Source organism: Sinocyclocheilus grahami, unplaced genomic scaffold (assembly GCF_001515645.1).
Source record: "Sinocyclocheilus grahami isolate Dianchi unplaced genomic scaffold, SAMN03320097.WGS_v1.1 scaffold769.1, whole genome shotgun sequence".
Taxonomy (NCBI): Eukaryota; Metazoa; Chordata; class Actinopteri; order Cypriniformes; family Cyprinidae; genus Sinocyclocheilus; species Sinocyclocheilus grahami.
The window spans coordinates 414,067-427,251 of record NW_015505948.1 but is presented as its reverse complement, the minus strand read 5'-3'; the positions used below and the strand labels follow the sequence as shown (position 1 = coordinate 427,251).

At 38.8% G+C, this 13,185-nt stretch overlaps 1 protein-coding gene across 1 annotated transcript in view; it reads left to right on the top strand.

Annotated features, from left to right (window-relative positions):
• dpf1 (double PHD fingers 1) overlaps positions 1–13,185 on the top strand; it is a 58,966-nt gene that overhangs the window by 21,431 nt on the left and 24,350 nt on the right. Inside the window, exons 5-8 of the mRNA XM_016245805.1 lie at positions 751–878; positions 3,010–3,099; positions 4,553–4,631; positions 5,841–5,972. Coding sequence (XP_016101291.1) covers positions 751–878; positions 3,010–3,099; positions 4,553–4,631; positions 5,841–5,972 — 429 coding nt within the window. The remainder of the gene's footprint in view (positions 1–750; positions 879–3,009; positions 3,100–4,552; positions 4,632–5,840; positions 5,973–13,185) is intronic.

The window sequence follows — 13,185 nt, the reverse complement described above, 5'->3', positions numbered from 1 at the left end:
AATATCTGTTTATATTTTAAAATGTGATGTCAAAGCTACATTTTTACAAGCCATTACACTTAAGTGTCACATGATCCTTATTTAATATCCTAAATTATTCTAATATGCTGATTTAAACTTTTTTTTAAATCAATGTTGTAAACAGCTGTGCTGTGTAATATTTTTGTGGAAACCATTTTGGAACATTATAAATGTATTTACAGCCACTTTTGATCAATTTAATACACCCTTTTTTAAGACACTGGGTTGTGTAACCCTGTTGAAAAAAACAGCATATGCTAGTTATGTTTTGAAGCATGATAGCTGGTTTGAGCTGATTTAAGCTGGTCCTTAGTTGGTCATGGGCTGGTTATGAGCTGAGCAGGAGCAGATGCTTAGGCCCAGCACACGACCAGCTTAAACCAACTCATAACCAGCTGCCATTATTTAAAACATAACTAACCAGCATATGCTGTTTTTTCAACAGGGTAATCTTGTAAATACACAGTTTGAACAGAAATACATAAGATACATAGTTTTTTCAAGAGTGTTTTTTATTGAATTCATTGCTTTGCTACAGCTTCTACACGTGTCTAAATTCTCATCAAATTACAGGTTTTGTGTGAGACCGCTTATGGTTTTACATGCAATCTTTGTTCATTTTCTTTACTTGAAGACTTTAAACAAATGACAGAAACACTGTCTGGCCTAGTCTTTTATGAGTTGACTAGAAATGTCTTGGTGTGACAATTGTTTGAGGTGTGTGTCCAGACTATGAAGCAGCACTAAAGAAGGAAGGTGGTGTTCCTGAGGGTCCCGTTCTGGAGTCACTCCTCAGTGGAGAACTGCTGGATAAAAAGGTTGAAACAAAGGAGGAGGAACCCATGAGTGAATGCCAGGTAAGAAAGATTCCTCAACTGTGGTTTGCTCCCCCTAGAATGGTTTGCTCCCACTCAGTAGTTAACTAGATAAAGAGTGGTTTTACACACTCTGCCCTGAAGTACACACTAAGACACTGTTGTTTTTGGTACCCAAAACTTCCCACCACTCCATTCAGCATTTCTTTCTGCTTTTTATTGCAGTCTTCCTCTCCCTTCCTCTCTCTCCCCTTATGACTTCTCTATAGTACTTGTGTCTCTTTTTGGCAGTAACACAAATCCCTGCAGGGCTGACACGCCCCCACTGGCAGACTTCCTTGTTAACCACAAAGTGTGTATGTTTGTGAGTGTATTTTTGTTATTGTGTGTGTGTCTATGTCAGTACGTTTGACAAAGTTGTTGTATTGATTTTGTGGAGTGCGGTTACTCATTTTCAACGTCTCAGGGTTTACAGGTACTTACATTTGATCATGTTGATGTGTGAATGCTTATAGATCCTAATGAACCCGCCTGTCAGTTGATGGAGCTGTCACTAGTGTCACCACCCTCACAGCGTTTTGCACACAACATGACATCTATCCCAGGGGTGGACAGTTAACCAATTAGCATTTCAATTAAGAGTCACTCTTTAGAGCGCTTCGTCCCCTGGGAGCGGACCTGTGATCCTGCTGCTTGCTTCGCCTCAGGCCCCAGCAGGAGTTAAAAAGCTGTGTGCCTCCCTGCTACCGCTGTTCACTTCCCACAACCACATATTATGAGTGTGCTTACAGTTGTTCACTTGCTAGGCAATCATCACAGTTAAGGCCTCGATATACTTCAAGTGAAATCAAAGAACAAACTGGTGTGACGTCATTAAAAAAAAACAGCTAAGGCCTCAATATACTTCAAGCAAAATCGAAGAACGAACTAGTATGATGTCATTTAAAAGAAAAAAGAAAAACGGCAAGGCCACAATACACTTCAAACGAAATCGAAGAACTAGCTGGTGTGACACTATTTCGAACAAAAACGGCTAACAGCTAAAGCCCTGATGTACTTTAAAGTGCCCCTATTACGCCTTTTCGAATATTACCTTTCATGCAGTGTGTCATGTAGCTGTATGTGAACATAAACTATCTGCAAAGTTGTGAAGCCGACAGTGCACGATAAATAAAGTTAATGTCTATCAAAAAAAGAGTCGGCTCGCAATCGCCTAAATGAGTCGCCAGGAATTCGAATCTTATTCTGTTACGGCTCTACGTCACGAAGTAGCACATTTGCATAATGTCTGCCCACGTTCTACATCGCCATCTTGCCCAAGTAAATTTTCCGTGTGGTTAACATCATGTCGAGAAGACGCTGTATCCTTTGCTGTGAGGGTAAATTTGTTTTATCACATCTTATAATTACCACAAACTTGACACTTACCACTGAGAAACGTCCTGTTCTAGTCGTGCTTGCGAATCAGTTCAACCGTTTCATCATCAGACTTCGGCACGAATTGGTAAGGTACAATCGATACCATCTTTTCTATGTATTGACAAGTCGAAATAGGTTGGTGTGGTTTGTGGAAATCTTCTTCAGTGCAGACACAAGTACAGACATGAACACACTGGAGAACAAAAACAGCTAACACTCCGATATAAGTGAAATCTAAGAATGAACTTGTTTAACATCATTTCGAACAAAGACAGCTAAGGCCCCAATATACTTCAATTGAAATCCAATAACGCAGTTCATACATCGCAAATACTGTTGCAATGCATGAAGCACAACTCACACTAAAGTCACAAACCAAGCAGCTTTCTAATGGTCAACGCAGCAAATTTGTCTTGTTTTTGAAATGGCAGGATTTCACCTACGAAAATTCACCAAACACGTATGACAGCACCTTTAGTATCTCTCATACTTAGGGTTATACCATGTCTACATCGGACATGACATTGTGTTTTTAAAGCAGCTCTAACCCTGTGTCTGCAGGGTAAATCTGCATGAATTGCTTAATACCATTACAAGCTAATGTTTATTGTTAACTAATATAAAGCATATTTTCCATATGGTTTTTCTTAGGGTCTGTTATTCTCCCACTCGTCTTTCCTGTTTGTTTGACATTCTAGTGTTGTTCATACAGTATAGCTGACTCATACGTGCTGGTCTTATCTTGTGGTCACAGAAGCTGCTGGTGGGAGATTTTCCTCACGAGCTGGACATGGATGAGATGGAGGAGGATGTTCCCAAACGCAAGAATCGCACCAAAGGACGGGTAAAACATGCAGCTATAACATGTTCTGCAGTCACTAATTAATTAGTATGAATCATACTAATACTAGAGTGAATCATGCAGTTTTGTAGGCTGATTACTCACAAGACTCAACTGGTTTTGCTTCAAACCTCATTTCAACATTGGCAATCAAGTGCTGATCCAAAAGTATATAGGTCTGGGTCATAAATTTGTGTACCTTTAATGTTCTCGATGCAATTAGATGGATTTTCTAGAGTTTGACGGTGTATTTCTTGTTGATAAGTTGATAAGTGATATTGCTCTCATAACTATGCAGTATTATATGGTCAGAAACATTTTATTATTTACATTCAGTATTGCTTTGTTTCCTGCTGTCAAATCAAACATGTTAAAGTTTTTGGGTTGCAACTGACAATTTGAGAACCTCTGCTCTTGGTAGCGATTAGATCCGCAACCCAAGTTTTGTATTATTATATCACAGGTTTGCAGTGAGCCCTCCAGGTTCTTTGTTTAATCTAGGATTCCTGTTTCTTCAAGGCTGCTGTCTGAACAAGGCTGGCCATTGTAGCTCATCAGCCATTGATCCATTATGGCTGTTTAGCACATCTCCAGGTTTGATCCCTGCGTAGCTTTCATCATTGCGTTCCACTGGCTTTGTGTTGATTCAAAGCAGCTCCTTCCGAACAGCCGTGAAAAACCTCCTTTAATACCACTTTAAAGACAACACCTGATGTGTGATGATAACACACTGAAAACATGCCTAAGTTCATCTGTAATTATAACCCCACATACATGAAAGGCTGGAATCGTAAGTGGTTCTGTACAGAAATGCATTCAAGGCATGACATAACCACAGCCTGAAGAAGGAAGACTTTACAAAATTGCTGTTTTTGTTGAGATACAAGGTTCACAAGTGAAATAAGATGTGGCATGTGGATTTAAATATGGCATGTGATGAATTTTACACAAATGTACATGATAAATCAATACTTGTCCATGCAGAAACTGGAGCAAAATTAAATGAAAATTAAAAATTAAAAGCAAATTAAATGAATTAACTATAGATATATATATGGCAATGTATGGTGCACAACCCTGACAGAAATGCAAACAAGTTTTAGTAGTCAAGTCTAGCAGAAAAAATACATAAAAGGATAGCAAACAGAATGTCTTCGATTCAGTCCCTAGAATCTCTCACCTTCTGTGCTGTTAATTGGGGCACACTACTTCCTCTAAGATCTCTCACGCCCCACATAGTTATCCGGCAGTGTGTGGAAGAGATGCTGTGATAATTGTGTGCTAGGTGTAATTAATGCTGTGTAAGAGGAGTTGCTTAAAGCTTGAAGGAGGAAGTGGGATGGGGGCTCTGCAAGGCTAAAATAACACTGCTTCTAGCTGCACCTGTGTAAAATAGACGGGTTGCCAACTGTAAATGAATCTGTGTGTGTTTACATGCGATTTTTGATGTGTCCAGGCATGTGGTGTTGGGGGGATGAGAAAGAGACAGGAACCAGCATCCCTAGAGGATCGAGACAAGCCATATGTGTGTGACAGTGAGTATCATGCGCAAATAAACAAAAGAACACAGAAAAGATTTCTACAGTCATTATTAAACACAGCATGGGGAAAGGAATAGTAGAACTAGCAACAGAGGACCATATAGCCATATAAACATGCAGTCCTCCTGATAATGGGATGTTTAATGTCAAGTTTCATTGTATCGAGTTATCCTGCACAGTGTGACAACATTCCCTGCTGTTCTCATGGGCAATAATGGTGGAAATGTTTATATACATGAATGCGAATAGATACAATATTTATTTACTAAATATTATTATACAAATATAATACTTTTAATTATAAATTAATTTGATTGAATTAATTTAAAATGTAATTAATTTTAATTGTTACATTGTAAAATTGATTTAATTAAAATAATGACTGAGAGTAAATATTAACAATAACAATATAATTAAAAATACTTCTACTACTACTACTACTAATAATAAGAAGAATATGTATATATTAACTAGTATTATACAAATACAATACTATATATAATATAAAACTATGTATTGAATTCAAATCAAATTAATTTGAATTCTTAAATTATAAAAATAAATTAATCAAAATTACTTAATTATACTAACAATAATGTGAAATTGTGAAAATGTTTCTATTTGAATATATTTTAAATATAATCTATTCCTGTGATGCAAAGAGGAAGTTTCAGCATCATTACTTCAGTCTTCAGTGTCACATGATCCTTCAGAAATCATTCTGATATGATTTACTGCTCAAGAAACAGTTATTATTAGAATCAATGTTGAAAACAGTTGTGTTGCATAATATCATTCTGGTAATGGTAATAAATTTTTCAGGATTCTCTGATGAATAGAAAGATGATTTAAAATAGATTTTTTTTATTAAAAAAATTATTAAATTTTAAAATTAAATGAATTAAAATAGTGATTGATAGTAAATATTAACAATAACAGTATAACTAATAATAATAATAATAATAACAACAACACTCATGTAATATCTATTACTATACAAATATAATATTTACAAATAATTTTAGCTATTGAATTAAAATAAATTATCTGTATTTATTCTATTGTAAAATGTATTTTAATTGTTGATGGTAAATTAAATAATAATAATGATAATAATGATTATTTTTATGACAAGCTTAACCGAACTACAAACTAAACAATTCAACTCTTTTTATTTCCTCGTGTGTTTTTCTTTGTGTTTAGTTTGTGGGAAGCGCTACAAGAACCGTCCAGGTTTGAGTTACCATTACACTCACACACACCTGGCAGACGAGGAGGGTGAGGAAGACTCCGAACGGCACACACTGCCCTTCCAGCGCAAGAACAACCACAAACGTGAGCCCAGCATCAGCATCAGCCATGGATTACACACTCATACCACAACCCACAGAGTACCACTATTCTAACACAACTCACCCACTCTCATACCCCTTTTCCACTGACCCCGTTGCTGGTGCTGGAGCCGCTGTCCAATCTAGCCCTGTTCCACGCATTTCCAATGAATTAAAGGTGCTTCTGGCCTGGACCAAATTGACTCGGCCTCATAATCCTGCTGGTCTTAAACCAGGCACCGTTATCGCCAGGAACCAGGGGCGGCATTCACTTAAAGTTTACAAAACTACTCATGACCGAACTAAATCGTTCATTCTAATCAACAGAGCTGACTGGAAGTGCGCAATGCAGCAGTTGACACCCTGTTTTGTCCTCTTGTTCCTACTTCAGTTGTGCTGCACAACTACTCCAGCCACTTTATTTTCCCCATCTGTCTGAAATAAAAAGATTTTATTTACAAATATGTGTGAATTGATGAATTTTTTTCTTTTTATACTGAACTCCTATAATAGTAACAGTTTTCTTCTTTCTTTGTTCTTGTGGTGAATTAACATCGTTATTAAGTATTTTGTCATCAACAACAACGCCTGGATCCATTTAGCATTATATTCTGTGGGTTTCCATAGACACATAGAAACGAGTATCTGGTTCTGAAGACGTTAACTCAGTAGAATCTGCGACTTGTCATCTTGTAATTATGGTAATTACCAAAAGTAAAAGACTTCTAAACAAAGCTTGTGTTCACACTGCACACTAATCCGATTTGGATTCGGTGATCGTACTGTCATTTCGCAAGTGATGAATTTGGATCCGTTTGTGGAGACACTGTTGTCAATATCCATATCCACATCAGCTAGTTATGATATAATGAGTCGGCTTTATGCCAGGAGACTTTCTTATAGAACAACGAAGAATAGCTGTCAATGTGGAAAAACACGATGGAAAATTTAACTTTTTACTTCTGTTCATGTCTTCATAAGTCACGAGGCATGTTTTACACATTCATGCATATACTGTGTCCAAAACTGCTGACTCGTGTGTAAAAATGTTACATGCACAGAACGGCCAATGACAAAAATAGCAATGATTTGAAATCCAATGGACTGAGATGCCTTTTAAAAACATTGGATTTAATGTGTGTGTTTTTTGCCTCTGTAAAATGGATGCCATCTGGATGAAGCTGTCTGAAAAAAAGACTTGGTTATGTAGTAACAGTTATTTCATCATTTGGCTCTGAAGTAAAACTGTGGTACAATTCTGAGCGACGTCCCTGAGCACCAGCACCATTTTGGTGGAAAAGGGTATTAATCATCTCACACATGCATTACTATAAGGAGCCACACTGCAGTTTTTGTAATCGGTATTTTGTCATTTTCCAGTACAAATGTCCTGACAACCAAATACATTTACCTGATGTGTCATATACAGCATTTCTTAAATTACATGTCTTTTTTTTACCTCATTTTTTACCTCACCGCAATTTTTACGCATAAATCTAGCAGAATTCAGTGATATTTACTCTGCCGTTCAGAGTTTGGGGTCAGTAAGAGTTTATTTTATTTTATTTTTTTGCTCACCAAAGTGAAATTTAATTGATCAAGAATACAGTAAAACGGCATATTTTTTACTATAATTAAAAACAACTTTTCTATTTGAACATATCAAATAGTAATTTTTTCAAATAATAATAATATTTATCACAATATTTTATATACACTACTGTTCAAAAGTTGGGGGTAGGTAAGATTTTCTTTGTTTTTTTCATTTGTGTTCCCAATGCTGCATTTATTTGATCAAAAATAAAAGTAAAAACAGCAATATCGTGAAATATTATTTCAATTTAAAATAACTGTTTTCTATTTGAATATATTTTAAAATATAATTTATTCCTCAATTTTCAGCATCATTACTCCAGTCTTCAGTGTCACATGATCCTTCAGAAATCATTCTAATATGCTGATTTGCTGCTCAAAAAATATTTATTATTATCAATATTGAAAACAGTTGTGTTTCTTAATATTGTTGTGGAAACGGTAATACATTATTTTTTAAGATTCTTTGATGAATAGAACGATTATTTGAAATATAATTTTACTATCACTTTTGATCAGTTTAATGTGTCCTTGCTGAATAAAAGTATTTTAATTCCTTTAAAAAAATTGTATTGACCTCAAAATTCTGAATGATAGTTTATGCTTAAATCATTATATATTCTTTGAAAATAAGTCTTACACAGTTTTGCTGCACAAGTAAAATTGATCTTGTTTCATTAATTTTTAGTTTTTATATTTTTACTGGTACAAAAAGACAAACATACTGATCAGGACTTCTTTTTTTTCACTGCAGTGCACACTGTATCATGCTGAAGTCTTGTATCAGTATCGAGATCTTCCACTCCTTGTTTATGGCTTTGTTGTGTTCAGTCTATATCCTTTTTTTCCTGACAAAGACAAGGTAACAGTGACCTCATTGCAGTGTCCTTGTGAAATCATGCCCATTTGCCTCCCAGAGTTATCTGGCCGAGTGCTTGGCTGAAATGGCCTGCCCATCGCTCTGTTTACCTCTTACGGCCACTGGCTTTTTGATTCCAAAGCTGGTTAACACCGAATATTAGTGGTTAAATTTTGCAGGATTTTCAGACAGAACGCAAACGTGAGCATCAGCAGGATGGTACGTTTTCTCATTTCACACACATACACACACACACACACACATCCCGTATTCCCATACTCCATCACGAGCAATATTATTAATAAGAGAGGTTTTAATGAAACCTAGACCCATGCATTATTCATGCAATATTTAGACGCCACTGGCTTTTTGATTCCAAAGCTGGTTAACACCGAATATTAGTGGTTAAATTTTGCAGGATTTTCAGACAGAACGCAAACGTGAGCATCTGCAGGATGGTACGTTTTCTCATTTCACACACATACACACACACACACACACACATCCCGTATTCCCATACTCCATCACAAGCAATATTATTAATAAGAGAGGTTTTAATGAAACCTAGACCCATGCATTATTCATGCAATATTTAGCCCAAAAGAGAAAGATGTAGATGTAGGCATGATAGCTAGAGCCGTCCAACTCAAGATGGAGAATTGGAGCCAGACCAAATCCGAAATTCCCATCCTCTGCCTTTATTTGGTTTTACGGCTGTTCTACCTCTCTCTGTTCTATCAGTTTGATGAATGACAGATTATTCAGCCAAGAGATGAGATTTCACCTCTCATTCTCGCTCTCTGTCTTTCTCCTTTCTACGCCTTTTCTCTCTTTTTCCCCCATCACCCTTGTCTTTCTGCCTATGCTTTTCGCTCTATCTCCTTTTGATTTAAGATTCATCTATCAGTTCTCTGTATTTTTTCCCCTCTTTATTTATTTCCACTGCAGAAGTGAGGCTGCTTGGCAGAGATGAGCAACTGCATTAAGATTCATGCCTGCTCATATTCTTTTTCATATAGTGTTGTGGTGCTGCTGGTGGGATGGAGGGGGTTTTGGGGGCTGTCCAGCAGGGTCTGGGGGGGAGGGGTGCTGTCTGGTGTCAATGTGAAGGGAAAAGGGTAGAAGGCTAGTTGGCGGGGGGATCGCTGTTTGCATTTGAGGTCGACCCTCTAGATATGCACCTAAAATTGGATTTGGGAGTTCTAGTTAAAATCCTCCCCCACACGCTCCCACACACACACATACACACTTTCTGCATCCACACTCTTAAAAAACGTCAGAATTTTACAAAGATTGAACCCTAATCTTCAGAATTTTAAAGTGAAATCAGCACCATTTTCTGTCCTAACATGACAAAACACTGTGGAAAAAAAGATAACCGCATTGTATTGCAAGATAATAGTATAAATAGTTGTGTTCTTTTTCATTATGATAATTAACATTCCCTTTAGCCGAGAAGTTCTTAACTTTTAATTAATTTTCTCCCATCCAGTGTAATTGTGTTGCAGAATACAATGCGTTGCATTGTTTTACATAGAGACAAGAAGCCAGACATTATGATTAGCTCTTAACTCTCACAGTTTATATTATATTTGGCAATATGGAATGTTAAAGTACTTGTATGAACAGAAAGGGAAATAATGAGTTTTGAGAAATACTGTTGCACATGGTGACAATCAAAATAAACTCTGAACGTTACAAAACAAGTAACCTAAAGTGAATACAATGACAGCAACAGCCGAATCGCCCAACAAATAGTTAAAAATTCAACAACATCAATTATTTATGCCCTAGTGCATGCTGGGAAGCTAAAGCCAGCATAGTACTGTGGACATCTCAGCATATCAGTTGTTCTGTAGATTTAGAAGAGATTACTGTAATAAAAAAAAAATCAGATGATCATTGTGATTCTTCAGCATTCCCGGTTCTGTTCACATGCAAAGTCACAGTATACAACTGTCATTTAATTGGACTAAATACTGTGATAATATGGTAATATAATACTGTGTAAGATGAAAATTAAAGTATTATTATTATATTTATTATATTTGTATTATTATTATATTTCATTATTTTTATTATATTGTATTACATTATTATATATACAAATATTACCCAAGATTATACTGTAAATTGACAAAACACATAGAAATGTTTAGTGTGTGTTTCATCAACTACAGATTTGAACATTTATTTTATATCAGTGTTATGTAATAATATTGCTTTTATTAATATTTTAAAATAGCCTTTTAGCCTTTTATAGCCTTAAAATAGCCTTCTAGTTTCATTTTTAGTCATTTTGTTATTTTCATTTTTTTTCTTTTTCTAATTATTCTAATTATTTTTCATTTTCATCTTAGTTCAGTTTTAGTTCCCTTCCAAAGGGAACTTAGAATTGAGTCCTTTGAGGAACGCCTTCAGCGTGACTGGTGTCTGAAGCATACATCTAAACACGACAATAACATTGGCCGGCGACAGCCTGTGACGTCATCACCCGGTGCGACCACAGTATAAAAGGGTGCCAGGAGAACACTTCATCCTCTTCTTCGTCTTCAAGGACTGTTTTGTTTGAAGCGTACATTTCCGGTAAGAACGATTATTCTTCTTTACCATGGCAAGCACTAGTAAGACGTTTAAGAAGTGTGTGGATCCATGTCCTCATTATTGGACACCTGATGACACACACGATCTTTGCGTCTTTTGTTTGAACGAAGAGCACTCGCGATGGCCTCGAGGGGGCAGTTTGCGTGCACTGTGAGCTTTTTCCTATGAAAGCTCCACTCTCCTTTGTGAGCCATCAGTTCCCCGTGGTTCAGGACCCTGGCAGGACGCTGCTGAGGCACGGAGGAAAATGAGCTCATGGGGATCGCAGATGGACCTGGCTGATGAGTTGAAAAAGGGTCTTTCCCTTTCGTGCTCATCAGTCACAGACAAGAGTGAGTTACTGGACAACGATGCTATCTCTCTTACATCGTCTGAACCAGCGGCTAGTGCTATCCCTCCCTGCCGTCCAAACCCCTTCAGGATACATCTCGTTTGAATAGCAGGGCATACGTGGCAGCAGGTCAAGCTGCAGCTTCGTTGCATACCATGGCGGTGTTTCAGGCTTATCAGGCTGATTTGAGAAAGAGAAGGGCTTTCTTCTTGATGTGCCAGTTTCCCCTTCTGAGCTTTTCGGCACTTCCGTCGAGACGTTGGTCAAGAAGTTTAAGGAGGGCAAGATGCACTCGCCTGCCTTTAAATCCTTCATTCCATGAAGGTCCAGGTCTGAGCCCGAACAACAAAGGGGTCCTGGCCCATCTCGATCTAAGGATCAAAGGCGGGCTCAGAAAACTAGTGTCGCGACTCACGCCCCTCCCCCACCTGCGGGTAGGGCTCAAAAGCGGCATGGGTCTAAGGGTGACAGGCAAGATTTGAGGGAGGTGATTCAGACTAGGCATTCTCAGCTCTCTCGTCTGGACCAGAGTAAAACCTGAGCCATCTACTCACCTCCCTCTGAGAGTATTACTTCTGCTCTCATCTTCCACCCCTTATTTCCCCTAAAAAGCTTCCCTCCTGACTGAGGTTAGGTAGGAGCCTCCTGCGCTTGCATTTGCAATCTCTTATGCTGGGCCTGTGATGTTTTGGCTAGTTTCTATGTCCCATAGGACTACCTAATGATGGTCCGGACCCCAGTGCTCTTCGGACTTCACCTCCAGCCTATATCCATGAGTCATGTGCAGGAGCCATGGTTGGTGAGTACGATCAATTTAAGCTTCTCTACTGCTAGTTTTTGTGTATTCAATACTAGCCTTTTTCTGCAGCGCTACTCGGACCTGTTCTGTTTTCTGACTTTTTAGGTTTGACCCCCCCTGCTAAGTCGGGGCCTCCTGCTGTTGACCGATTATAGTGATGGTTTCACTCATCGGTACTGGATCCAGGCTGGTGATAGTCCTCATCTTCGGCTTGGACACGCAGCCTGGGCTTCTGCAGAAGCCTCCCAGCATCAGGTCCCCAGTATAACGCTGCAACCTCAAGACCTGCGGGTCCTTCTCGTGGGCTTGTACTCTTCTGAGTACATGCTTCGTGACATGCTCCCTATCCTCTGGCCAGGGTGCGCTACTCATCTCTCACCCTGAGGGGTCTCCTGAGATTTGAGTCTTTCCTTAACCATCATGCACGTTTTCTGAGCTAGAGCTCCTATCGCTGAGGCATTGAGGAGCTCAACACTCCATAGACGGTCAGGCCCGCGGGTCCTCCCTGTCACACTGCCCTTATGGTTGAACCAGTAATCGCCCCACTGTGGAGTGGGCTTGTGTACATTGTGTTCCCTGAGGTACGGGGGATTTGTGTTTCTGTGGAAACCCCTCTTGTATGCTTCTGCTCTGAGGAGCAATAAGCTCTGTAGGCATGAATGGTAATTGGATCCCGCTATTTCTTCAGATTCTATCGGGTCTGGTTATACGGGACCCACGCTCTCTATCGAGACCGTGTCCAGTTGCATCAGTGGACTGTCTCTTATTGAGCCCTGCTTGGTTACCCCCTTCTAATCTAGCGCCTCCTTCTGGTCGAGCTGAGAAGTGCTCCGCTCACTGTGAGGGTTAGCTATGAGTCTCTCCCAGTATGTGCTGTAAGCACCCGCCTCAGCTTGAGAGCCGAGAGCTAGAGACCTGCACGGGACGGATTTTTCAGTCCCGCTCCCGCAAGATTCTGTCCCGCGCCCGCCCGCTCCCGCAGAAATATATCTTATCTGGTCCCGCTCCCGCCCGTGACATTCATGTTTTGT